Source organism: Corella eumyota, chromosome 6 (genome assembly GCF_963082875.1).
Source record: "Corella eumyota chromosome 6, kaCorEumy4.1, whole genome shotgun sequence".
NCBI classification, from domain to species: Eukaryota; Metazoa; Chordata; class Ascidiacea; order Phlebobranchia; family Corellidae; genus Corella; species Corella eumyota.
Genome location: NC_137495.1, coordinates 7,581,050 through 7,604,663, shown reverse-complemented (window position 1 = coordinate 7,604,663; position 23,614 = coordinate 7,581,050). Strand labels below are relative to the sequence as shown.

The 23,614-nt window shown below is 34.0% G+C and overlaps 1 protein-coding gene and 5 non-coding genes across 6 annotated transcripts in view; 5 read left to right on the top strand and 1 right to left on the bottom strand.

Annotated features, from left to right (window-relative positions):
- Positions 1-23,346, top strand: part of LOC145754712 (papilin-like) — a 33,579-nt gene extending 10,233 nt beyond the window's left edge. The window contains exons 3-27 of the mRNA XM_082570816.1: positions 1,141-1,201; positions 3,569-3,671; positions 5,478-5,614; positions 9,573-9,696; positions 11,236-11,316; positions 11,887-12,059; positions 12,519-12,651; positions 14,291-14,411; positions 14,932-15,030; positions 16,198-16,318; positions 16,540-16,692; positions 17,101-17,283; positions 17,361-17,529; positions 17,798-17,962; positions 18,112-18,268; positions 18,422-18,543; positions 19,019-19,198; positions 19,381-19,941; positions 20,069-20,272; positions 20,494-20,634; positions 20,756-20,894; positions 21,043-21,182; positions 21,360-21,494; positions 21,665-21,805; positions 22,525-23,346. Of these exons, the coding sequence (XP_082426942.1) occupies positions 1,141-1,201; positions 3,569-3,671; positions 5,478-5,614; positions 9,573-9,696; positions 11,236-11,316; positions 11,887-12,059; positions 12,519-12,651; positions 14,291-14,411; positions 14,932-15,030; positions 16,198-16,318; positions 16,540-16,692; positions 17,101-17,283; positions 17,361-17,529; positions 17,798-17,962; positions 18,112-18,268; positions 18,422-18,543; positions 19,019-19,198; positions 19,381-19,941; positions 20,069-20,272; positions 20,494-20,634; positions 20,756-20,894; positions 21,043-21,182; positions 21,360-21,494; positions 21,665-21,805; positions 22,525-22,775 (3,994 nt within the window). The 3' untranslated portion in view covers positions 22,776-23,346. The remainder of the gene's footprint in view (positions 1-1,140; positions 1,202-3,568; positions 3,672-5,477; positions 5,615-9,572; positions 9,697-11,235; positions 11,317-11,886; positions 12,060-12,518; positions 12,652-14,290; positions 14,412-14,931; positions 15,031-16,197; positions 16,319-16,539; positions 16,693-17,100; positions 17,284-17,360; positions 17,530-17,797; positions 17,963-18,111; positions 18,269-18,421; positions 18,544-19,018; positions 19,199-19,380; positions 19,942-20,068; positions 20,273-20,493; positions 20,635-20,755; positions 20,895-21,042; positions 21,183-21,359; positions 21,495-21,664; positions 21,806-22,524) is intronic.
- On the bottom strand, positions 12,336-12,409 carry Trnan-guu (transfer RNA asparagine (anticodon GUU)). Its single transcript has one exon. It is a non-coding gene; the product is annotated as a tRNA-Asn (tRNA).
- Trnan-guu (transfer RNA asparagine (anticodon GUU)) lies at positions 15,466-15,539 on the top strand. Its single transcript has one exon. It is a non-coding gene; the product is annotated as a tRNA-Asn (tRNA).
- Positions 15,611-15,684, top strand: Trnan-guu (transfer RNA asparagine (anticodon GUU)). Its single transcript has one exon. It is a non-coding gene; the product is annotated as a tRNA-Asn (tRNA).
- Positions 15,755-15,828, top strand: Trnan-guu (transfer RNA asparagine (anticodon GUU)). Its single transcript has one exon. It is a non-coding gene; the product is annotated as a tRNA-Asn (tRNA).
- On the top strand, positions 15,899-15,972 carry Trnan-guu (transfer RNA asparagine (anticodon GUU)). The gene has a single exon. It is a non-coding gene; the product is annotated as a tRNA-Asn (tRNA).
- Positions 23,347-23,614: the final 268 nt, after the last annotated feature.

The following is a 23,614-nucleotide window of genomic DNA, read 5'->3' as shown; positions in this document are numbered from 1 at the left end:
ATCATATTTGTAAACTAGGTATTGATCTATAGCAACGTTTGTGATAATATATCAACAAGCTATGTATGTTTCGCCTATTGTTAGCTTTTGTCTTAACATTTGTATCAAAATGGTTGATCAAGTGAAGTCTCGTCGATTATGTGGTAAATTTAACTTATTTATTAGTACTTGAGTATATACGGTATACCCTTGACGAATTCAACAACTTTTTCAAAATGAGTCAATTCTCTGTTGAATACGTCAGTCAACAGTTACTTTTAAATTAGGTGCCAGCGAAACCCGATCGCACCCCAACCAACACTGCAACAAAAATCATTAGCCTACAGTTTGACTGACGTTATCTTGCATGTACTAGAGGTTCATGCATGCCAGAGAATAGATATATATTTTTGCGGTAATGCCGAGTCTGGGAATGTTCTGGTGTGTCGATTTCGCAGGGAAAGGTAAAATATGGCCTGAAACAATTAAGCCAGGCAGTCTGAAAGGTCAAATTTAAGACGACTCGCAATTCGAGATGCCAATAAAAAAGGGTACACTTGAAATTCCCACAGATTTTCACACGTCTGTCTGTATGCTGTAACTTGTGTGCGATACATAGATGAGGGTATAACATGACTGTCAAGCGCACAAAAACCACTTTGCAACAACTAAGAGCGGACTTGGTCGCAAAACCAACCCGGTATCGGATCATTACCCCTAGACGTCTTACCACTAATTGATTAGACGTTGGACGTATCGGTATTTTCTTACAGGTTTTTTTTATTAAGTACCTACACCATGTTATCTGTACCCCACCTGGTCATATGCGCTTTTTCTATAGAAAATGGTATCGAAGTTCGTTTTCTCACAAACGCCCGATTTTAATGTCTGCTGGTTGTAGTCCATTACATCACTATGTAAAGTCTGTTTATGTAATTTGGGGTGGTCTTAAGTAACAATGGCCTCCCTATCTTAACAGAATACATTTAAATTTAATGGATATTTACATACACTAAAACGACCACATCGTAAAATTCGGTTTTATACTTGATCATAAAAACCCAAAGTGGCATAACCAATAAAATAATTAATAGTTCGTCTTACGTTAACTATATTTATACTTGATTTACAAAATTACAAAAATATTTATTTTTATTATAGAAATGATGGTACGATTGAATGCGTTGGCCCAAGTCGACAATACAGCTCTTGCAACATCCAAGTAAGGACTAATATTAGTACACCTAGAATGTAAATAACATAACCTCGGTTTTTACTCTGTATTTGATTTAACGTATTGAGATAGTATAAAGATCATATAATATTTAGTTACAAAAAGCATTACTGGTTCCCCGTTTTTTTTTTGTGATTTCACATATTAAAATAGTAAAAAGACCATCTCATATTTATTTACAAATAGCATCCTGTATTACCCAGTTTCTATGCTGTATTCAAAATCACATATTGTGATACTGTTAAAAAAATAAAGCTATGTCACAGGGACTCTGTTCAATTGGAGCATATACTTCATGTCATCAAACTATTTGATTTCGTGTGATCTAATTTCGACCGGATGCTGTTATAGCGTTTAAAATAGCTCGCAACGTAACGTATACCTGTGTCTTAATTCGACCCAAAACGAGATCAAATAAAAACTGTTCTTTGGCGTAATCTAAAAAAAGGTTATTTGGATTGGGGTTTAAGTAATACACTGGCCTATGTTAATTTTACATAATTATTTATATAGAAATTCCGTTGGGTCCGCTTTCAATATTAATGTATATCCTCAAAAACAGCAATAAAGGTGATAATTGTTGTGACTTTGGCCAACATAGAGCAAAATACATTACTTTGTAGTACGGAGAACGCTTGAAAAAGGGCGGCAAAAACTAACTCGAAAGCCCGGGGAAAAATTATTGTTCCGTCGTAGACAAAATATTTTAGAATGCCAATTGTCGTATTTATTCCAACGCCGACCACTCCTCGCCGAGGCCACACACGTGGTGATCACGTGACATGTGCGATTAACCACGTGGTCACACACGACGGTCACGTGACCGAGTTATGAAAACACAACACGTCAAGTTTTGAAAGATGACGCTTACGACGGCATTGTCTAGCTATATTAGTTCAAGACGATGTTGACATAACTTTGGTAATTTAATTAGTTTTTAAAAACACTTTTATTCAAGTTGTAAAATGGCCATGTATACCAAATATTTATCAAGCAAGCAAGGATTCTTTCATCTTATACAAAGACAAAATTTTATAATTTGATAAAAGTGTTTTTATGGCAAACTGTAAACAACGAGCTCCTGATGGCTACATTTGGTGTCTTATACATACACAGGAAATGAAATAGCTTTACTTAATTGGCCGCACACTTACAACATAACTCCATAACCAGTTTCAAAAGCAAAATACACTTGAACGTAGAATGGCCACAATTCTGTAAAGTCTTTTAAGTCAATAGGCCATACCAAACAACTATTTTAAACTTGGAGTCGGGTCGTGTGTGGCATTATTAAACCAAACTAAAAACCTCAACTATTACAAGCATTTAGTTAGAATTTATTACTTTGAATTACGCTTAATATAAGTATCCTGTTGTATATCTTACTTAAATTAACAAATTACCAATTACTGAAGTAAATTTGATCTTTGATAGCATCAGAGCATTCGCATTAGTAAATTAATGACACAATTTAAAAGCTTAAATTTTATTACACCATTACTTAATTCCTAAATGCCTTGAAGTTCAAAATAATAAAATGCTTTTAATCACCATGGGAAATCCATTTCGCGCGATAACACGTTTAAATTCTAGTGGGACTGTACTTGCATACCGTAGATGCAACTAAAGTCGTGCACAGATAAATAGGTGTCTTTCGTTGACCTTGGTAACCTCCCTCATATACTCACATAGTTAAGACAGACAGGGCCTGCATTGTCATGTACTGCATGAGATTTTTTCGCAGACGTGTTGTCTGCATTAAATGTAATTTACTCCCGGGGAGTACGTCATTTGTTATTCGATATACGTGATTTGATCTAAGATCAACACCATAAGAGAGTTGAGCTCAAGTTTGAATGCATAATAAAGTGCTGCAGTCGGATAACGGGCAATTTAATTCTCGGCATTACATCATGTAGACTAACCAGTTTTAAGTTTGAATTTTGGATAAATTTAGTAAATACTAATTGGTAAAGATGCTTGGCGCTTTTAAGTGGTCATTCTATACCATTTTAAGTAGACAGTCCAGTAAAATCTATTGTCTCCTAACAGACGCACGCTTGTTTGGGCACCAAACATTTAATCTACACAATAATTAACATGCTTTATAGCTTAGAAATATTGTTTTTATAGCTACTATTTATTTGTTTAAGTTGTCGTAGATCAAAATATCTGTCCACTTATTAAAATTTATTATTTTTGATGATTCAATCTTTATAAAATTTCACAACCAATTGCAAAAGGAATAATCTGACAGATTTATTGTTTATACTAAATAACGTTTAAGATGTTAATATATATTTTTGTTAATAGATGAAATTTTGTTTAAATTTTTTTAAAATGTTATTTTTTTAGGACTGTCCTGATGGATCTATAGATTTCAGATCGGAGCAATGTTCAACGTTTAATCAACAGCCATTCAGAGGCCACACTCGTGAATGGGAACCATACGAAGGAGGTACGTTTATTAACTGCATTTAAAATAAAAAATGCCATCAAAGCTAAATTTGAAAAATAATGTAGGCTTAAGTAATACAAATAATGTAGGTTTAAGTATTACATTAAATAAACAAGTCATTTTATGGCTGTCTTAACTTTGTTTATGTTGTTTAATATTCCTTTAATCGTAGCGAATTTGTCCCAGTCACAAAATCTCCATTAACTTTAGCAAAACATCTGCATAGCCTTATTTTCGACTTTCTTGACAAGCAATCTTGACAGGCAATCTTGACAGGCAATTATCAAACGAAGCGGTATACGATAGCGTTAAATACATCTATAAATAATAATACTTAATATCCTATTTCCTTTCCTAGAGACGCGCTGTAAAATTTAACAAGCCACCGTTAGAACTAGTTGTTTGATTTGTAATAATATCCCCCGTAATTGCTTGTTTGTTTGAGATGTAGTTTTTATTAATTTCCAGATTCGGAATAACGGTTGTTAAGTTTTTATTGTACCCTTGCAAGTATTACTTGGTTACAATTTATTGCTTATTATAAAATTTAACCAAGGAATTTTTAAAAGTCTCGCCACAATATATTTTTAAATATTTTTTTCTGATTTTTAAATTTTGGCAAACATCACCAAAAATAACCATAAATATAGTTATTTATTTAAATTGTAATACTATATGAAAGATGCAAATTATTACTGCTTATATCGGCAATTAGTTTACTTAATAGTAATATCAAATTGAAATATAATATTTATTCTAATTACTTTTTGTGACAAAAATCTCATAAATAGTTTTTTCAAAATATAACCTTAACTATCACATGCCTGAAAGCCATGCTAAAATACCAAAAATAAGAAAAATACTCTTCCGTTTGTTGTCTTATACCTAACTCTCTCGTGGGAAAAACTTGGTACTTCCAGGCTAAGTTTCCCAATTGCGTGCTGGTTAAGTTGAAATTGATTTAATCGATTAATTTGATTGTCGTTTGCTGAGGCCCTAATTATTTACGACAAGTGAGTGTCGTTTTAACTTAAGGGTGATATATGAATGTCGTCTTTTCTCGATTTTTACCCACATATGTAAAAACCGCTCTTTTTGTTATATCCAATACGTTTTATATAGACTTACCCCCTAAGCGAAATTTTGGCTTGTTTGAAGTTTATTAGAACGCAACTGTTCAGATGTTTAGATGTAGTTTAAATCTATATAAATATTAATATAGAAAAGTATGTTATCACACATGCTCTGTGGTCTTATTTAAAGTTTATCATTAAACGTCTCGGCCCTGAATAGATCGTTAGTCAGGCCGTGGTGTAACCTGTGTTTGTTTGCTAAACAAAAGCCAACAACACACATAAACGAACGCCTAAAAATAGAACCTAAAAAAGGACCAGTTTATCGTTAAACAGACAGGTGTCGAATTGGGCCAGGGTAGTTTGCTGTTCAATCCAGTTTCCCAGTAACGGGATAGTAGGATTACGAACCCATTTTTAATTCATTTCTTTAGGTTATATTTTTGATCAAAGATTAATTTTTGTGCCGTTTTAAATTTTTTTTGTAAATTCGTACGTTACGAAAAAATTTCTGTTTTAAATGTGTTAAATTTAAATATTATATAAATGCACGTTCTTTAATGTTAAGCATTTTTCTGTAAAAGAGAAAAACTATTTATTTTAAACAAAAAACGTAGACATTAAGTTGTTTATATGTTTTAACAATACATGGTTCATTATCTACAATTTTATCATAAGCAAATTTGTTTACTTGTTCAAATCCCAGGTGAATTTATTTTATGTTTTTATTTAGCATCAGTGTCTAATCCGTGTGAACTTAACTGCCAACCAAAGGACGGCAGTTTTTTCATAAGATTAAAGGACAAGGTAATAGACGGTACCAGATGTAGTCCTGGATCGTTCAACGTATGTGTAGATGGATCATGCCAGGTGAGTTTAAAATAACATTTTTTTGTAACAATTACAATATCATTTTCTAAACTTCATTTTAAAGGGAAATTTTTAAGATGTTTTTATGTTTAAAGTTATTAAATTATTTGCTAAAAATATTAATAACGCGAAAAAGCAATTATACATATGATTGACGAACTTCAAGCATATGGCTTGTTCAAGTCCAATATTACCGACATTTTGATCTATATATAAGTACAATATATATGCAGAAAACTCAGGGTTTTGGGCGTAAAGGGTCACATTAATATTCACACGGTTCATGTTCAAGTTTTCAATTAGGCCCTGCCCTTGTTGTCTTATTAAATGATCCAGTACAATGCCAATTCGAGATGCTTGCAAGCATCTTAAGTGTTGACAAGACAAAATGTATTTGATGACATAAGCACATCTATTCTGTATCGAGTAAATAAAAAAAATTTGCTTAAGTCGCGTGCCCAGCGCTTTAGCAGATTAGTGTATTTACTTATAGGCTAAGCAAATAGTCTGTTAGCTTCTTAGCTTAAGATATACTTCAACTTGATTTGATTGCCTCGTCAAGCTGAATTAGGGCCCCTTACTTAACAATGCCGGTGCGAACTCGCATATTATGTTTGTTACTAAATACTTGAAACAATGGCCTTTATAGTGTTTTACTGACATAAATTGTGTAAATTTTGTTATTTATTGCCTGAATTTCTTTTTTGCACATAAAGTTTTTGATCCAATAGTAAAATAAGGTATTTTGCTTTAGTTTAGTCAAAATTGCAACACCTTGTTTGTAATGGTAATAATTGAAATTATTTTTAAATTTAAGACTCTGACACGTATGCACGTGATTAAGAGCAAACCGAACTAATTTAAAAAATCAATTTCATTAAAAGGTCAGGTCGAGTTAAAATGTAACGACGCTTTGTTTTTAAACTTAAGCTTCGTATCACACCTAGGTATTAATATTGTTTATAAACTTTTGAACTGGCGTGAACGCGTTAACACAGTACTAACGGTCATCAGCCTAACCTGTTTGGCCCTGGCAAACCAACCACTCTCTTATGATTGGTTACTTAATTTATTTACAGAAGTTTGTTTAAAACATGAAAATATTATAATATTAGCTCACTAAATTTTTACGTTGAAACTTTCTAAGATCTGTTTTTGTTTGTTATAATAGTTGACGTTTTGTAAAAATTGAAATTGCTAACAGTGTAATTAATTATGGGTTTAAACTCCAATATTTTGTGTTTTATTTGTTTTTTTCTGTATTTGACATTTGTGTTTTTAGCAGGCTACTTTCTGACAACTTGTTGGCAAACTGGTGAAAGTTTGTTGTTTTTAGCCACGACTTTAGAATGTTGTGGACTTGTTCACGCTGAGTTAACTCGGCCACTCGAAACAAGTCTCAATGGATTACTTGTGCGGTTTCCAGGGTTTAACTGGTAGGCCGGACAAACACACTTTTACCCTCGCGACGGCCAATTTAGATCTCAAGACCGTTCAACTGTAATATCGTGGCGGTTTTGGTTAAACTTAATAAGAAACATTGACTGGACAAACTTTTTGCCCACAAAAAGAGGAAACTACCATGTTTATGTTAGTTTGCCTGGTGTTTTGAAGCTTTTTTACTGTTATCCGCATGTAAACACGTTAATGACCAAAATACGTATATCTAACGTAAAACGTCACGTATTTAGCGAGTTTTTGCGTATGGACGATACAAGTCAAACTAGGCGGTGGTTTTAGGGTATGGTCAAATTAATCAGGGCTATATTTAGCTGTAATTAGAGTAGGCTTTGCTTCTTTACGTCACTTTTTGTTGTTTGGAAGCCTGTTCGTGTCCGATTCGAGTAGCTTGGCCACAATTGGAATGTTCTCCATTGATTGGCTCGTATTTATTATTTGATTTCCTGACTGGTTTTCTGACCGCGACTTTGTTTGTCGACAAATAATAACGGATTCACGCGTCAACAAATCTTTCCTTTTCACTCTCAAAAGAAAAGTAATAGATATAGCTTGGGCACCGTATGCGGTTCTGAAACTTAATTGAATTTGTGTTTTGGCGTTTTCTTTGTCTCTGCGATTGGTTTTCTTTGATTAGCTTCTCTTGTTTCGAAGATTGGCACTGAGTAACCGAGAAATCGGAAGTAGCAAGTCTCTATTTATTCTTGAAGATATCAGTTGTATATTCTACTTATAATTATTATATTTTACTTTAATTTTTACAGTGCCCGTCGTTAGGATAACATTTGTATAGGCCCCTAAACACATTATCTCTTTTGCATATCTTCCTAATACCTCTATCCGCTCTAAACAGATTTTTTTTAATCCTATAATGTCTTTTGGAAATAAACAGTGGGAGTTCTAATAAGGGACAGCATCAGATCTTGTTTATATCACACGTCAAACATTGTATCTATTGCCATATGTTTAACACATGTTTTACGTTAAGGAACACCCAGATTCGGAGTTGTTACAACAAGGTATTTCTCACGGGTCAAGCGCCAGACTATTTTGTTTCAAAACTTAGGAAAGGGATTTGTTTAACTGTCGAACCTAAAGTCATGGCATTCTGGCCTTGTGTTTTTACAGTAATGCGATCCAATTAACTGTTACACGCTTACAATACAACACAACTTGTGTTAGTAGGCTAGTTAATTGATTGACATCTTGTTCGGTTTTGCTAAATGTTAAGTGGAAAGCTTTTGTTTTTATTCGTCTCGCGTTTTTACTGGTTTAGCTAAGATTCTTGGCAAATATTAGGATTTTAGCATTTACTAATGCTGCAACTGTATACTGTTTTTTTTTAACATTTTCAATTTGATATTGAGTTTGCAATTTTTTTGGTTTGATTTTGCAGCATTACCAGTGACATGGCAATGTTTGCAGGCCGGTCAATTTTGAGCAAAAACTGTAATTCAATTAGCCTTGTATTGTCAATACTATAATTCAATAACAAACTATGTTAAACTATTACGATGGTACCAAAAAGTATACTTAAAAAAATAATAATTTCGAAGTATTTTGCAATTGCATACTTGGTATTTTAAAACATATTGAGCCAACTTTTATTTTTCTTTGCGTTTCAAAATAAAGGCAGGCTATAAGGTTCATAAATTTTTAGATTAAATACTTGTTTTGCACGCGACCAGTCTTCAGCATAATCTTAAAATTACACAAGCAAAAGTAGAGATCAAAAATAACAGCTCTGCCCTGACGTTTTAACTATTATATAGGGACTATAGGTTTAAACCCCGCATGTTAAGTGTATGTTACGATAACTCGCCCTTGCAAACAGGCCTGTCAATCCCACTGTCGTAAACACCTTGTGAACTTATTACTTACAAGCGGTTTTGTCCTGTTTTGAAACGGTCTAAATTACCAAAATCTGCGCCACGTAATTTGTAATGGCGGGGAATTAGCGGTTGCATGCAAAGATATAACTCTGCTTTGCAGGATAAATATAAACAAAACACGACATTGATTAAAATTAGAATCATACGTAATAGTAAACAAACTGTTTTAGTAATACTTTATATAACTATAACATACATGTAGAATATATATTTATATACATTTTATTACCTACGCCCTATGAAATTCATGTCAAAAATTCATTTAGTCAAATATTATTTACTTGTATGCTATATTTATACAACAATATGTATTTATTTATTGATGTATACGTAACTATCTTGGTATATTTGTGGTCTTATTTTAAGTTTATCTCGCCACTCAAACAGATAAGAACAAAAAAATTACATCAGAGGGATAAACTAATAACATGTAAATACATCATTAATTAGCCTTTTTAAATACCACTTCCAATTAAGGCCAAAACATCAAAAATTTTGAATTTTATCTTGGTTTTTGTTTAAATTTTGAGGTTAAATTACTTCGGGTTATTTTAACCATTTTTATGACGCACTTCGTATCTTACGTGACGTCATGATTTGTTTTTCAGAAAGTGGGGTGCGACATGATGCTTGGATCTGGGCTGAAAGAGGACAACTGCAGAGTTTGTGGAGGAGACGGTTCTTCTTGTTACCACGTCAACGAGATCTTCACAGCTCCAAAGTTACCAGGAGGTTATTATTTTTTTTGGAAAGTTGTATATTTGTCACTTTTAAATATAAGTTAAATTTAGTTATAATAATTGTTTAATGGTTAGATAATTTGTGTACACACCCTCTCGAAAATTACAATAAATTATTAAAAAGGCCAAGTGATTAAAGCAATAACACAGTGGTTACAAAGTTACGTTATACCAATTATGGCAAACTTGTAAAAAATAATTCCTTGTTCTGCCACTGTTAATTACTGCCTTACGAAATCTGGAAGCGAATTATTTGGTCTAATTCTCGGTAAATTGAGGGCTTACACTGTGGTTGAAGTGTCTAGTAAAGTAGCGGGTAAGTGACAATGTGTCAGTAATTATCAATCAGTCTAAGTTGGAGGTCTTTAAGTCCAATCGATCAACTTTAACTATTTAAGTTGTTGTGAGTTGAATACAAAGTGGTTACATCATCGCTTGACCAGTGCTCTAATACAGTTTTTAGTTTATTTAAAATAAGATTACAATTGCATACCTAACCTTGGTACAGTTGATCTTGTTTAAAAAAAAGTGTAATCTTGGACTTACATTGCTTTGATACTATTTTAATAAGTTTAACATAACTTTTCAATCTGTTTGAAATAGTTGTAACAAATATGCGCTTGACTTTATATCAAGTCAAACCAATCGATGGGATGTTTGTGTTGATGAACTAACGTTAATAGCAGTCGAAAATAACTTGTTATATAGTTTAACTAACTTTACTAAACTTTTAAAAAAGATTGAAATAAATTGGAAACAGTTGAAATGACAAATGTTCAACTTTTGGTACATAACTTGTGTTGTTGAAATATTGGATCAGATATTTTGTCAATATTGAATGTGTGCTGTTTTACACAATATGTCGTAATTACTAAAGTACCCATTTCAGACGTGATTTTCTGGCGAATATTTCAAAACCATTGTCAGAATCGGTAATTATTTACAAGACCCCTTCTTGAAATTTGATATATCTTTACGTTTAATAAGTTTTTAATGTCAAAGCAAATATACATATGCTTTTGCATTATTAAATTTAGGTTATATCTAGACAGGTTCAAGTAGAATTAAAGTCCAATATTTGTCATTCTTGATAACCAAATCAGATACCACGTGTTTTTGATTGCAATTGGAAATCCATTTATACCCTAGTATCAGGCTTTGGATTAAAAATGAATTCATCTTAATTGACCTTGGTCTGTCAAAATATGTTATCCTTACCACACAGTGTGCGGTGCTGATATTGTATTGATAGATTGATATTAAGATCCTAATATACTACATACCTAAACGTTGGAATTTTAAAAACAGATATCCTTATATTTGTAAAATTACTTAAAGTTGTTTTAACTTTAGGATTGTTATGCCAAAACATTAATTGACGTATTGATTTCTTACGTGCCGTAACCACAAAAAGTGTAACCTTGCTTATTATAGAAAAATCGAAATATGTCCCATTTTTTGTATACGAAACCATTGTTGAATGATTAGATAAATTTGTAAGTATTCTTCAAAAATAATTTTATTTTTTTAGGTTATTTTGACATCATAGTTATACCACCAGGAGCTACCAACATACGAATAGACGAATACAGAGCCTCGAAGAATTATTTAGGTATGTGCTTAAACAGCCCACTTAGGCAAGCGATAAAAATGCTGCGGTTCGGGTTATGCATTACACAATTTAAGCCGATGTTATGATCGGTTTTAATACGCTTGACAAAATATATAGCTTCTTGTGATAACAGTAAGATAATACACGTTCTGGTGGGGTCAAGGGTTAAGACTCTGTAGAAACTGAACAATAAATCAAAAACACACGGAGACAAGTTATTTTTGTTATCGCGTGAACCTTGTCGGATTACGCTTTTAACACATCGACTTTGCGCGCCAAGTTCGTCAAAATAAATTCACGGCTATTCTGACAGTCTAAACCCAACTTGATAACGCAAATGCGATAATTCAAACTTCAAATTATTTAAAGTAATTTGGATTACTTTTTTTAGCATTTGAAACAACAGTTTATGAGGCAACCCTTATAGAAAGATTACGTGGTATATTATGTCAAATACATATCTACGCTAATTAAAGCTAGTTTATGCTATTTAGACTTGATTTAAAGATTTGTGAGATACTTGCTTTATTACGTTTTAACTCAATAAACTATTTTCGTTTTTATATTTAGCTGTTCGCAATTCCGATAGTGAATACGTTCTTAACGGTAACTGGAAAATTGACCGCTCCAGAGCGTTTCAAGTGGCTGGCACGACCATGCATTATTCTAGGAAGCTTGCCCACAAAAAGGCACCAGAGAGCTTGCAAGCCGCTGGTCCTACCACAGAGACGATGCATATTGTTGTAAGTTAAAATAATTTTTTTTTTTGATTAGGCAGTAAAATTTAACTTATTTTATTACATTTTTGACTATTTAAAATTGTTTTTTTTTTTAATTTTTTTTTTTTTTTTAATTTATTTTAAATGAAGGAAGGTCGACTTCATGAATTATAAAGTAATATAAGTTACCCCGACCCAGTCTCGAGTTGCCTATGGCAATTTGGGATAATATCATAACATTGAAAAAGGCTTTTTTTTATTGCAAAATATTTTGATTTTAATAAAAACTAAAAAATTTATCGTCTCTGGGTGGGCTCGAACCACCAACCTTTCGATTAACAGTCGAACGCGCTAACCGATTGCGCCACAGAGACGACAGTTTGACACAACAATGTATTAACTACGATGCCTGCAAAATAACAACAAATTTTCTATTTTGTTTATAAATATGGGATAACTTTATAGCTTTCGTTATTTTTACAGTTAATTGTACAAGAAAGAAACAAAGGTATAAATTACAGTTTTTACCTACCAAGCGGTACCAACAACCCTAATAGTAGAGAATACAACTGGTATACAGGAGATTGGACTAACTGTACGAAAGAATGTGGAAGAGGTAATGATATGTAAACAAATTAGGCCAAGAATTAAAGGTTTAAACTTTTTGGATTTACATTTTAAATTTTACCACCCGATAGCCAACTCCACACTTGGCATCTAAATTATCGTACCATGGTCGCAACCTTTAATTAATATTTGGTTGCGATAACTTATCCGGGCTCCTTAAACGGCGGTTTTTTAAAATGTGCAGGGCTAAAAAATGGACACATATGTCGTTCACTAAGCTTATTCTTGTATAGCACGAAAGGGTGCGGGTTGAAGCCGCACCAATGCTATTCTATTCACCCTCGAGCTGGCGTTCACTCAGCCCAAATACGTCCCAATCGTACACTCTTACTCGATAAAAATATCAAAAACCTATTTCCTTAAGGAAGTATAAAAAATAATATTTATCAATATATTTTTAATGTAAATGTTATATATTGCTTAAAATTAACTAATGATTTTATTTATAAATTTATGTTAGCTTGGTATAATACCTTTTACTAAAAATGGACCAATACGTCACCTTCTAACACGTTAATGAAGATTGTAATAACACTCAGTCTGCATTCTAATTACTATTAAAAACTTGGCTAGACTAACTACTTCGCAACAATGGTAATTTCGTATTTCATTTTGGTTTCTTTGATCCTAAATGAAAACTATCCATCAACGTTAAAGTTATTGTTGTGTATATAATTTAAACCAAGACGCTCTGCCTTTTAAATTGTTTCACGGTACTTATAAAGGTGATAAATGGCTTTATTGGTATGACTTCATCGCTTTGACGTGCTAAAAACACACCTATTACAAAATCCTGTAACGCAATTATATCCTGACAGACTCAGTTTTATAACGCTATTTACCGTATTTAAATTTTAATATACTGCCATTATGATTAACTCATATTCTTGAAATGGTGCTTTTAACTCTAAAAAATAGATTTTTTTTGTTTACTTTGGCGCCTTGGAGTAGACAGGTGTTAAATTTTCGATACATTATAGAGTTTATATCAGTATATCTGACAATGCTGATAACCCTAATAGGATTAACTTGCTGTTTTGTGATCATTATCGATTAGAGTTTCATATGCTCATCTCGTTAAGTCATAAATTATCAAATGCCGGTCGGTGCATTTAATTTCAATCACGACTTGCGTAACTCGTACTGTAAATTAAAATTTTTAAATTAAAAATATAATTAATTAGATATACAATAAAACAAATTTTTCAGTCAATGATAAAGTTTGTTTGTTATTATTAATATTTTACATGTCGTGAAGTTTTTTTTGTATATATCTTTATTCTCGATGTGCGAAGGTCGAATGCGCAACCCAAACATAGAGTAACAACTGTTACTCCGACCCAGTTTCGAGTTGCTTGTGAAAGTTTGGGATATTATATAGACTATAATTTCCCGATAATTATTTTGCAGATCAAGTGTTGGCTCAGCAGTAGTTTATACCGTTTATAGCGCCTTACTCAAGGGCGCTACAGCACGAGAGCAGTGGGGATTAAACCCACGACTTCATGTGGTGTAGCAATTGTTTCTTACCACTACACCACGCTCCCGGTGTTGTATTATAATTTTTTGTGTTTGTTTAATTATTTTCTTAAATTATTTTCTAATTATTGTTTTAACTTCTGTTTTAGGCATACAAACGAGGCGACTAAAGTGCCAGAAAAATGACAAATTTGTGTCAACCTATTTGTGCAAGCTAGCACTCAGACCACCACGAAAACAGCATTGTAACCAAGACCCGTGTAAAGCAAGGTAAGAATTGTTTTAGATCTAAACCCTCAATGTAAATAACTTAACTTCAACGCAACTTGGATAAGGTATTAAAAGGTTAAAAATGTTAGTCAATTGGTAAAGTAAAAGTGCTTTTCCTTGAAATGTTTTAATCTTATACGAAGTTAAATATTATAAATCTATCAATACAATAAATAAAACAATGTTAAACCGGCAGCGTGGTGTAGTGGTAAGAACACTTGCTACACCACACATGAAGTCGTGGGTTCAATCCCCACTAATTTCATGCTGTAGCGCCCTTGAGTTAGGCGATATAAACGGTATGAACTCCTGCTGAGCCAGCGCTTAATCAGCAGTAAATGTATCGAGCAAATATAATCTATAATATCCCAAACTGCCACAGGAAACTCGAGACTGGGTCGGAGTAACTAATGTTACTCTATAGTTAAGTCACGCATTCGACTTTTCCACATCGAGGATAAAGATATATACAAAAAAATGTCAACAAATAGTCTTTCTAACCGATTATCATTCATTTTAGATGGCAGAGTTCAAACTGGACTGAATGTTCGCAGACATGCAATGGCGGAATAAGATTACGTCAAGTATACTGCACCGAAACACCACCAAATTTAAACATGTAAGTCAAATTTTAAATCTAATTTAAAATGGTGATAACGGGTAACCAAAGGTAAATCAAAGCTAAATACATACTTTGTTTAAAGATACTAAATATAAAACTAAGCTTTAATATTTTTAGTTATATAAATATTTGTTAGATAAAAAAATAGGATATTAAGTAAAACTAAGCTTTAATATTTTTGGTTATATTAATATTTGTAAGATGAATAACGGCTTGATGTGTTAAAAAAAAGTGTTGTTGTTGTTTTTGCACGCCTACGGCATAAAAACTTTTATTTTTTGACAGTCGTCTATGTGGCTCAATCGGTTAGCGCGTTCGGCTGTTAATCGAAAGGTTGGTGGTTCGAGCCCACCCAGGGACGTTCTTTTTTTCATACAGTTTTACCATTGTAATTTTACTAAACAAACACAATTAAAGTGCCACGATACAGTTGTCTCTGTGGCGCAATCGGTTAGCGCGTTCGACTGTTAATCGAAAGGTTGGTGGTTCGAGCCCACCCAGGGACGTTCTTTTTTTCATACAGTTTTACCATTGTAATTTTACTAAACAAACACAATTAAAGTGCCACGGTGCAGTTGTCTCTGTGGCGCAATCGGTTAGCCCGTTCGACTGTTAATCGAAAGGTTGGTGGTTCGAGCCCACCCAGGGACGTTCTTTTTTCCTACAGTTTTACCATTGTAATTTTACTATACAAACACAATTAAAGTGCCACGGTGCAGTTGTCTCTGTGGCGCAATCGGTTAGCGCGTTCGGCTGTTAACCGAAAGGTTGGTGGTTCGAGCCCACCCAGGGACGTTCTTTTTTCCTACAGTTTTACCATTGTAATTTTACTATACAAACACAATTAAAGTGCCACGGTGCAGATGTCTCTGTGGCGCAATCGGTTAGCGCGTTCGGCTGTTAACCGAAAGGTTGGTGGTTCGAGCCCACCCTGGGACGTTTACTTTTGAACTGTTTTTCTATTGTAATTTAAAACCGCAAATCAAATAAAGTCTTTCTATACGGCCGTCTCTGTGGCGCAATCGGTTAGCGCGTTCGCCTGTTAACCGAAAGGTTGGTGGTTCGAGCCCACCCAGGCACGAAAATTTCATATATTTTTTGTTTAAATTTAAATAAAAGATTTACATGTATATTGTTATGTAATTTATAAAAAAAAAATTATAGCGCTCCAAGATTGGTGAACGAAAACCAATGCATCGAAGATGACTTATCCTCCAAACCGCATCACCAAGAGGATTGTAATATAGAACCGTGTCCGACATGGAGAATAGGAGAATGGGGAGAAGTAAGCATATACTTTAAAATATTTTAAATTTATTTGTAGAAAATATATACATGTGTATTTTGCTTACTTATAAAGCTGTGAAAACCCAGTCACCAATTGAGCTAGGTCTTTCTGCTATAAAATTAGTTATTCGTTTTTTTGTTTGTTCAATATCCAATATTTTACTTTAACTGTAACGTATATTCGTTACAACACTCATTTTAATTTTTCCTTATTGTTAGTGTTCTACAACTTGCAACGCAGGCGAACAAACAAGACTTGTCGAATGTGACACACCAAACTCATGCGAAAACGTTGCACCTCCAAATCAAGTACAAGAATGCAATCTTGGACCCTGCGTTGGCATCGAATGGGTGGTTAGCGAATGGACTGAGGTATAAAAACTAAAACAGTGTTGATTTCCCATTGCAATAGACAAATAATTTCTTCTAGTATTTTACGGTTTTTCTAATTTCTCATCGAACATTACAGTTCTCGATAATTTTCTGTAAAAGTTTACAGTTTAAGCTGATTCTTATGCATATTTTACAACTCTCGCTTAAGTCGGTCTTGTACCTTTCTGTCTTTGTTAATTCTCTCTCGTACTCTACGACCTTTGTTAATTCTTTCTTTAAGTCTACGGTTCTCACTAAATCCTTTTCGTGCTTTAAGATCCTACCTAATTTTCTTTCGTACTTTACGGTCTTAAGTCCATAATGTACAAGTGATCCAAATTGATTCGTGCATTTAAATAAGTAATATAAGTCTAAGTTAAGTTTTAAACCTCTACATTTTCACCACAGTGTACGGAACAATGCGGAAAGGGAATGCAGACCCGAATTGCCCATTGTGCCGGAGTAAACGGAGGCGTAATGTATCCTGATTCAGTCTGCCGGAATCTGGACAAACCTGCGTCCCACAGATCTTGCGAATCAACTTCCGGATGTACAAGAAGGAGCAATTGGGTGACAGGAAGATGGAGCGAGGTATCACCAACTTCTTTTTCTCAAAGATTAATTAGGCGAAGAAATTGCTCTTTGTAAATCTTTGTAACTTTTTCTAGTGCTCCGCCGAATGCGGAAACGGAATGCAAACACGGACTGTAGTGTGTGCAATTCTTCGCGGATCATCCTATCACTTCCTTCCTGATTCCACTTGCGAGGAAGAAGCAGAAAAACCGGCGTTCATGAAAAACTGTTCCATGTCGAGATGCCGAGCAACCTGGTTTATTGGTTAGTTTGTTAGTTGGATCTTTTTTATCTTATTTCTGCTGTGTTTCGGTATTGAAAACTCATAATAATTAAGCCATTAGTAAGCGATTAATTGTAGACCAAGCGCATCTTTAAACTAGCTTCAAAGCGGTTAATTACCCCACCTTTTTACTGCCTATATCGGTTAATTACTTTGCATTTTTACTGCTTCGAAGCTAATAAACGCTAACTAATCGAGCAGTTTCCAAATAATAATGTAGTAACTTACAACCAAAATTATATTATGCAGGTAGTTGGACGACTTGTTCGGTCACGTGTGGTGGAGGTACCCGTTCCCGTCACGTGATGTGCATGTCCGAGGTGACCTTTCGACCTGTTGACGTCACCCAATGCTATTCCACGAATACTCCGATAAAAAGGGAACCATGTAACACTGAAGATTGCGATTTGCTTGGTAGGTACATTTATTGAATATAATGGAGAAAATAATAAAGCCTTGACAAACCAAGTGCAAGTTAAACTGATTAACATACGATGCTGTATTTGATAAGCGCATGCTTGCTTTTACCAGCTTCGTGTACTTCAATGGTATTTTTGTTACAGTGGTATCAACCTCAAATGAGGTAGAATCGGAAGTTGATTTCAACTCGGTAATAGTAACGAGGCAACAAACTCCGTGTCACGTGACCCGATACGGTTGTTGTCCTGACGGAACGACTACAGCCCTTGACCTTAACGGAGAAGGTTGCATAGATACAATGTGCGTTTATTAACGTTTTCAATTAATAACTATAGATATAATAAAAACTGGATTTTGAGACTAGTATGTGATCATAATGGTATATGAAATATTGGCTGCTACTTACTTGTTACCAAACTTAAACCTTTGTACAAGTTTAACTTATTTTCCTAGATTGTACAACTCAAGTGAAGAAAGTGAAGAAACAAGTAGTTGCCAAGCAACCGAGTTTGGATGTTGCGAAGACCGTGTTTCCACAGCAACTGGCCCCAATAAATTAGGATGCCTGGAATACGGTATGAACCGCTTATTTTTTTATTTTTTTTATTTTTTATAGTATTAGAGAAAATACAATTTTAACAAACACGATGGCATTGTAATTGTTTTATGAACAGTTTAAATATTGAATAAATGGTATTACAACAACTGATAAGCGTTTTTTATACATCTTTATCCTCGATGTGGGAAGTTCGACTTAACGACCTAAACATAACAGTTACCCCATCTCAGTCTTGGGTTGGTTCCCTTTGGCAATTTAGGATTTTATAAAATATATTTGCCAGATACTTAATCTGCTGATTAAAGGCTGGCCATCAAGAGTTTATACCCTTTATACCGCCTTACGCGCGCTTCGGCATGAGAGCAGTGGGGGTCGAACAGACGACCTCGTGTAGTGTAGAAAGTGTTTCGTTTAAACTAGCCTTTAGCTTACTTTTTATACAGTGTATATATAATATATGTGGTGTATTATAAACCCATTTATCATCTCAGAGGTTTGCTACATTGAATCAGATAGTGGAAGCTTATGTGGTGAATGGCGATCAAGGTGGTATTTTAACATTGAAACCTCTAAATGTGAACACTTCTGGTTTGGTGGTTGCGGAGGAAATAGAAATAAATATGATTCGATAGAGGAATGTGTAAGAGTTTGCGTGCCCAGAAAGTTGGACAGTAAGTAGAAATTATGACATTTATGTGCTGAAACAAGAGTTATACTATCTCTTTTTTGTGATTTATTAGATTTTTTTATTTGAACAATGTTTTCAACTATATATATAGAATTTAGGCAGATTTTGCTTAAAGCAATATTTTTTGTTTTTTATATTTTTATAAATATTTGTAAACATTTTCAGATGCGATATCAAATCTTTCTCCAAGAAATCAAGACCGGTCAACAACAACTACTGAAAGAACACACACCACTAGTACAACAACAACCACAATACCTACAACAATATCTACCATAGAAACAACAACAACAACAACAGCCTCAACCACCTTGCCAACAAGCACAACTTCTGTTACTCCTACCTCACGTACTGTTCGATATAAATCCAAGAGTAACCCGCTGTATGTGCCACGCTTGCAAAAATTTCCTATACGACTAGCATTAAGCGTACCAAGGACTTCACCTGCTGTTAGGACCGAGGTTCTTGAGGTCGACGCATCACCAGCCGGACTTCAAAAAGCGGCTGAGAAGTTGTTACGAATTCGGCCGGACTTGTGCTCTCTAAGTCCCGCCGTGGGACAGTGTTCTGGCCGGTATTACCGCTGGCATTACGACAGTTTAGATGGCGTCTGCAAGAGTTTTGTATTCGGAGGGTGTGCTGGTAACGAGAATAACTTCAGGACTCAGAAGCAATGTGAAGTAACCTGCAAGAGAAAAAGAACAGCCTATCCATTCCAATCTTCGGGTATGTTAATTTATTAGTGATAACTGCAGTACTTCTTGCGTTTACTTATAGCAATATTGACTTTTAAAATATCATAAGGTTAGGTACACTTTTTTTGTGTGTGTTTACAATTGTTACTTTGTTTTAGCATCTTCAACCTGCGAGGTGGAGGGAGTTTTGGCTTTGTTCGAGGGTCGACGTGTGCCCCAATGCGACGCTACGAACGGACTTTACCGGCCTCTGCAGTGCATCAATGACGTCATGCACGTTACGTTATCTTGCTGGTGCGTGGATCCCACAAGCGGAAGGGAAATCGAAGGCTCTAAACGGCAGGGATCGGTTGCGCCCGATTGTAAGTGTTCCTACACATAAAACTGATATTTTGTTTCTATTTTTGAAAACCTACCATTCTGGTTCTTATGAATTTAAAAAACACTTGCTAACTGTTAACGCACAATGTGCCAAATATGATGCGTAACCCTTTGACTCCAACAAGGCACACTAGTGTGCCGTGCCATACTCTTTTGAAAGCACTGAGTATCAGTTGTTACAATGTAGTATTTGTATGTTTAGGTGATGAAATAATTAATAACGTCAAAAGCAAGAAGATCAGCAAACTAGATAGAGTAAAATCAAAATGCGCCTCGACTACATTTGGTTGCTGCAAAAATGGAAGAACGCCATCTCGAGGTCTAAAAAAATTAGGCTGTCCAGGTAATATAATAAAATTAAGTTCCCCTTTAAATAGGTTTAAATGGTAATTGCAATGTTGTATTTTTAATCTAATACTACTCTAAGCTCGGCTGGTTTTTCACTTTGCAATTTTTTTGAGTAGAACCGGTAAGAATTAGATCAAGTCGAACTGTAGTCAACGTGAGGAAATTTGGTTCTGCAAGGTTACCTTGTCCAGCAGTGGGTTACCCAAAACCTGTTGTTAAATGGTTTAAAGACGACCAAGAAATTAACGATAGAAGGTTAGTGTTAAACAACTATTGCAGAATAAGTATTTGTTTTTAATTTATATTCTAAAATAAACGGGTCGATTTTTTGTTTGTTTAAAATTAAAATATTCATTGTACATTTAAATATTACCAAATATGATTAATTTCATTTATGTATTAGACAAAACGTCGAGCAAGATAGTAATAATCATGCTCTGATATTTATATCTGTAAATCCGCAAGATGTAGGTAGTTACGTCTGCGTGGCAACAAACAAAGTGGGACCGGTTCAACGAAGGACTGTTAGTCTCAATATAATAGGTAAGAATGTATAAACATATTAATAGTCAAAATCCTTTTTATTAAATACTAGTCGATAACTTAAGCTGACATGTTGTTGTATATGTCCCTTGTTAAAATGCACAAGCTTTCATTATTAATATAGCAGATCTGTGAAGTTATGAAATGGTTAGTGCTTTAACGTTTTTTACATTTCAGAAAATCGTATTCAATTTCGTACCAAACCCAGTAACGTTCGAGTAACGGTAGGTCAACAAGCACGACTGAAATGCCGTGTTCGTGGAGGCTCTGCTGCCATCACGTGGCTAAAAGACGGCGTACCTCTTACAAAAAGTAACTACGACAATGTTTAATAAAATTATACTAGATAATGCCTAGTTGTGATATTATCTACCATTTCAAGTTTGCTTTTAAAGTAGTTTATTAATAAATTTTTTATACATGTAAGTTTAAGTCAAAGATTTACCCTTCTATAACCTACATAAATAACTTTGCTATTTTAGGTGCCCATTATGTGCCAAAGCAATGGGGAGACTTGAGAGTTATTAACATCGTACCGAGCGATCATGCCAGGTACACTTGCATGGCTAGAAACTCGTACGGAAAAAGAATAACTGCCTCCGCAAGAATATTTGTTGAATCGGGTAGGCTAAGTAATATATTATTATATTTTGATGAAAGAATCGAAAATTTAATAGATATCAATTAATTTGTAACTGCAGTTAAAGGACCAAATCCACCAACTTAAAATCAAAAAGGAACTTTGTTAAAGTCTCATATTAGCGATATTTTTTTACTCAAAAATTAATGAAGTTGGTGTCACTGAACACTAAAATGGTTTTAACTTTAAATAATTTCACCTACTTTTTAAGTTATACAATTAAAAAAAATTTAAATTAATTAAAAAAAAGGAAAGGGAAGCCTTGTTTGTGATGACGTAGATAGTACTAGGTTGTATGGATTCATTACGCTATTCAGTACTTTCTACGTCACACAAAAAATATGGTAACCTGGTTTTTTATGTTAACCGTTCTCATTTATTTTTGAAAATTAAATGTAAGTACCACAGACATTTTCTAAAGTTTCTAAAGTCATTTTGTGATTCATTGTTAACCATACTAACGTGCTATATACATCACTTACAAAATTGCAAACGTCTCTAATATTACACTTTAAGGTTTTTTTGATATTTAGGTCTAGTAGTGAAGCCTATATTTAACTTGCCATTTTGGTGGGATTTAGCAAATGTAAGACGTAGAAAGCTTAGTTAAGGTTGATCTCATGAAAAAAAGTTGGGCTCTAACCCAGTACCCAAAGGTGTTGTCGATTATTAACATTTTAACAATATAATTCTTTTTTCAAGAACAAACACCGCCATTCACAACATTCATGACGTCATCAATCACGTCGTCGACACTCGCTCCCGCGACGTCACCAACCACTGAACAGTGCATAGACTATCCTAAATACGCAGACTGTAAGTTGGTGGTCAGAGCGCGCATGTGCAACCAGCGGCGCTACAGCAAATACTGTTGCCTATCTTGTCAAAGTAGTCAGCACCGGAGTACGGAAAACCGGCGGAAATCGACTCGTACAGTCGGGGTAGCGCGGTAATGCAAGCCCACACTTGAATCGAATCTGATTTTTTAATTTCTAGTCAAATTTCCAAGTGTTTTGATGCCGATAAAGTCACTGTAAGTGCGCTGGCTTTGGTACATTAACCGTTTTGTATTCGCGTAGGAACTTACAGTAAATAAACCATACCTCGTCGCGTGCTTTAAGGCCTGTGCGTAGCTTTACTTATGCATTGTATGTGCGCTTAGTCAGGCTATATTATTAGTATGATTAAAATTATGATGCTATTTTTCTTTTATTTATAAACGATCGTTGGTACACATGTCTTGTAAAATAACTAAATCTCTACAGCATTTTCATTTTTAACTATCAGTTTGTAGTATTTAACCCGTACCTAATTTTCTCCTTTTCAATTTGATAAAGTCAAAATTTTATGACATTAATAAATGAGTAAATTACACATTTCATCATTCATATTTGTTACATAGTATTTTATTTATTGCATATGACATTCCTATTTTTTCTTGCTGTATAATCACCAAAAATGTTTGTTATTTTTGATTTTATGTGCTGCCTAAATGCTAGCGATTTTGAATTTTTCTCCTTTATAAATACAGCATATATTTTATAGTTTTTTAAGAAAATATTTTTTGTGTTATTTTTTGTTGGTATCAGCATATTGTTCGCATTTACGTTTTGTATTCTTATCTAATATATCGTAACGATATTACATGGCTGTTTTTTGATTGTTTACATTAGTTTAAAACGTTAACAAGATGTTTTTGTTTGATATTAATTTGATTTTTTCAAGACTTTACCGATTTGTTAACCGGGTTTGCCTTAAACCTAACGTTTAGAACGACAGAGAAAGAAAAAGT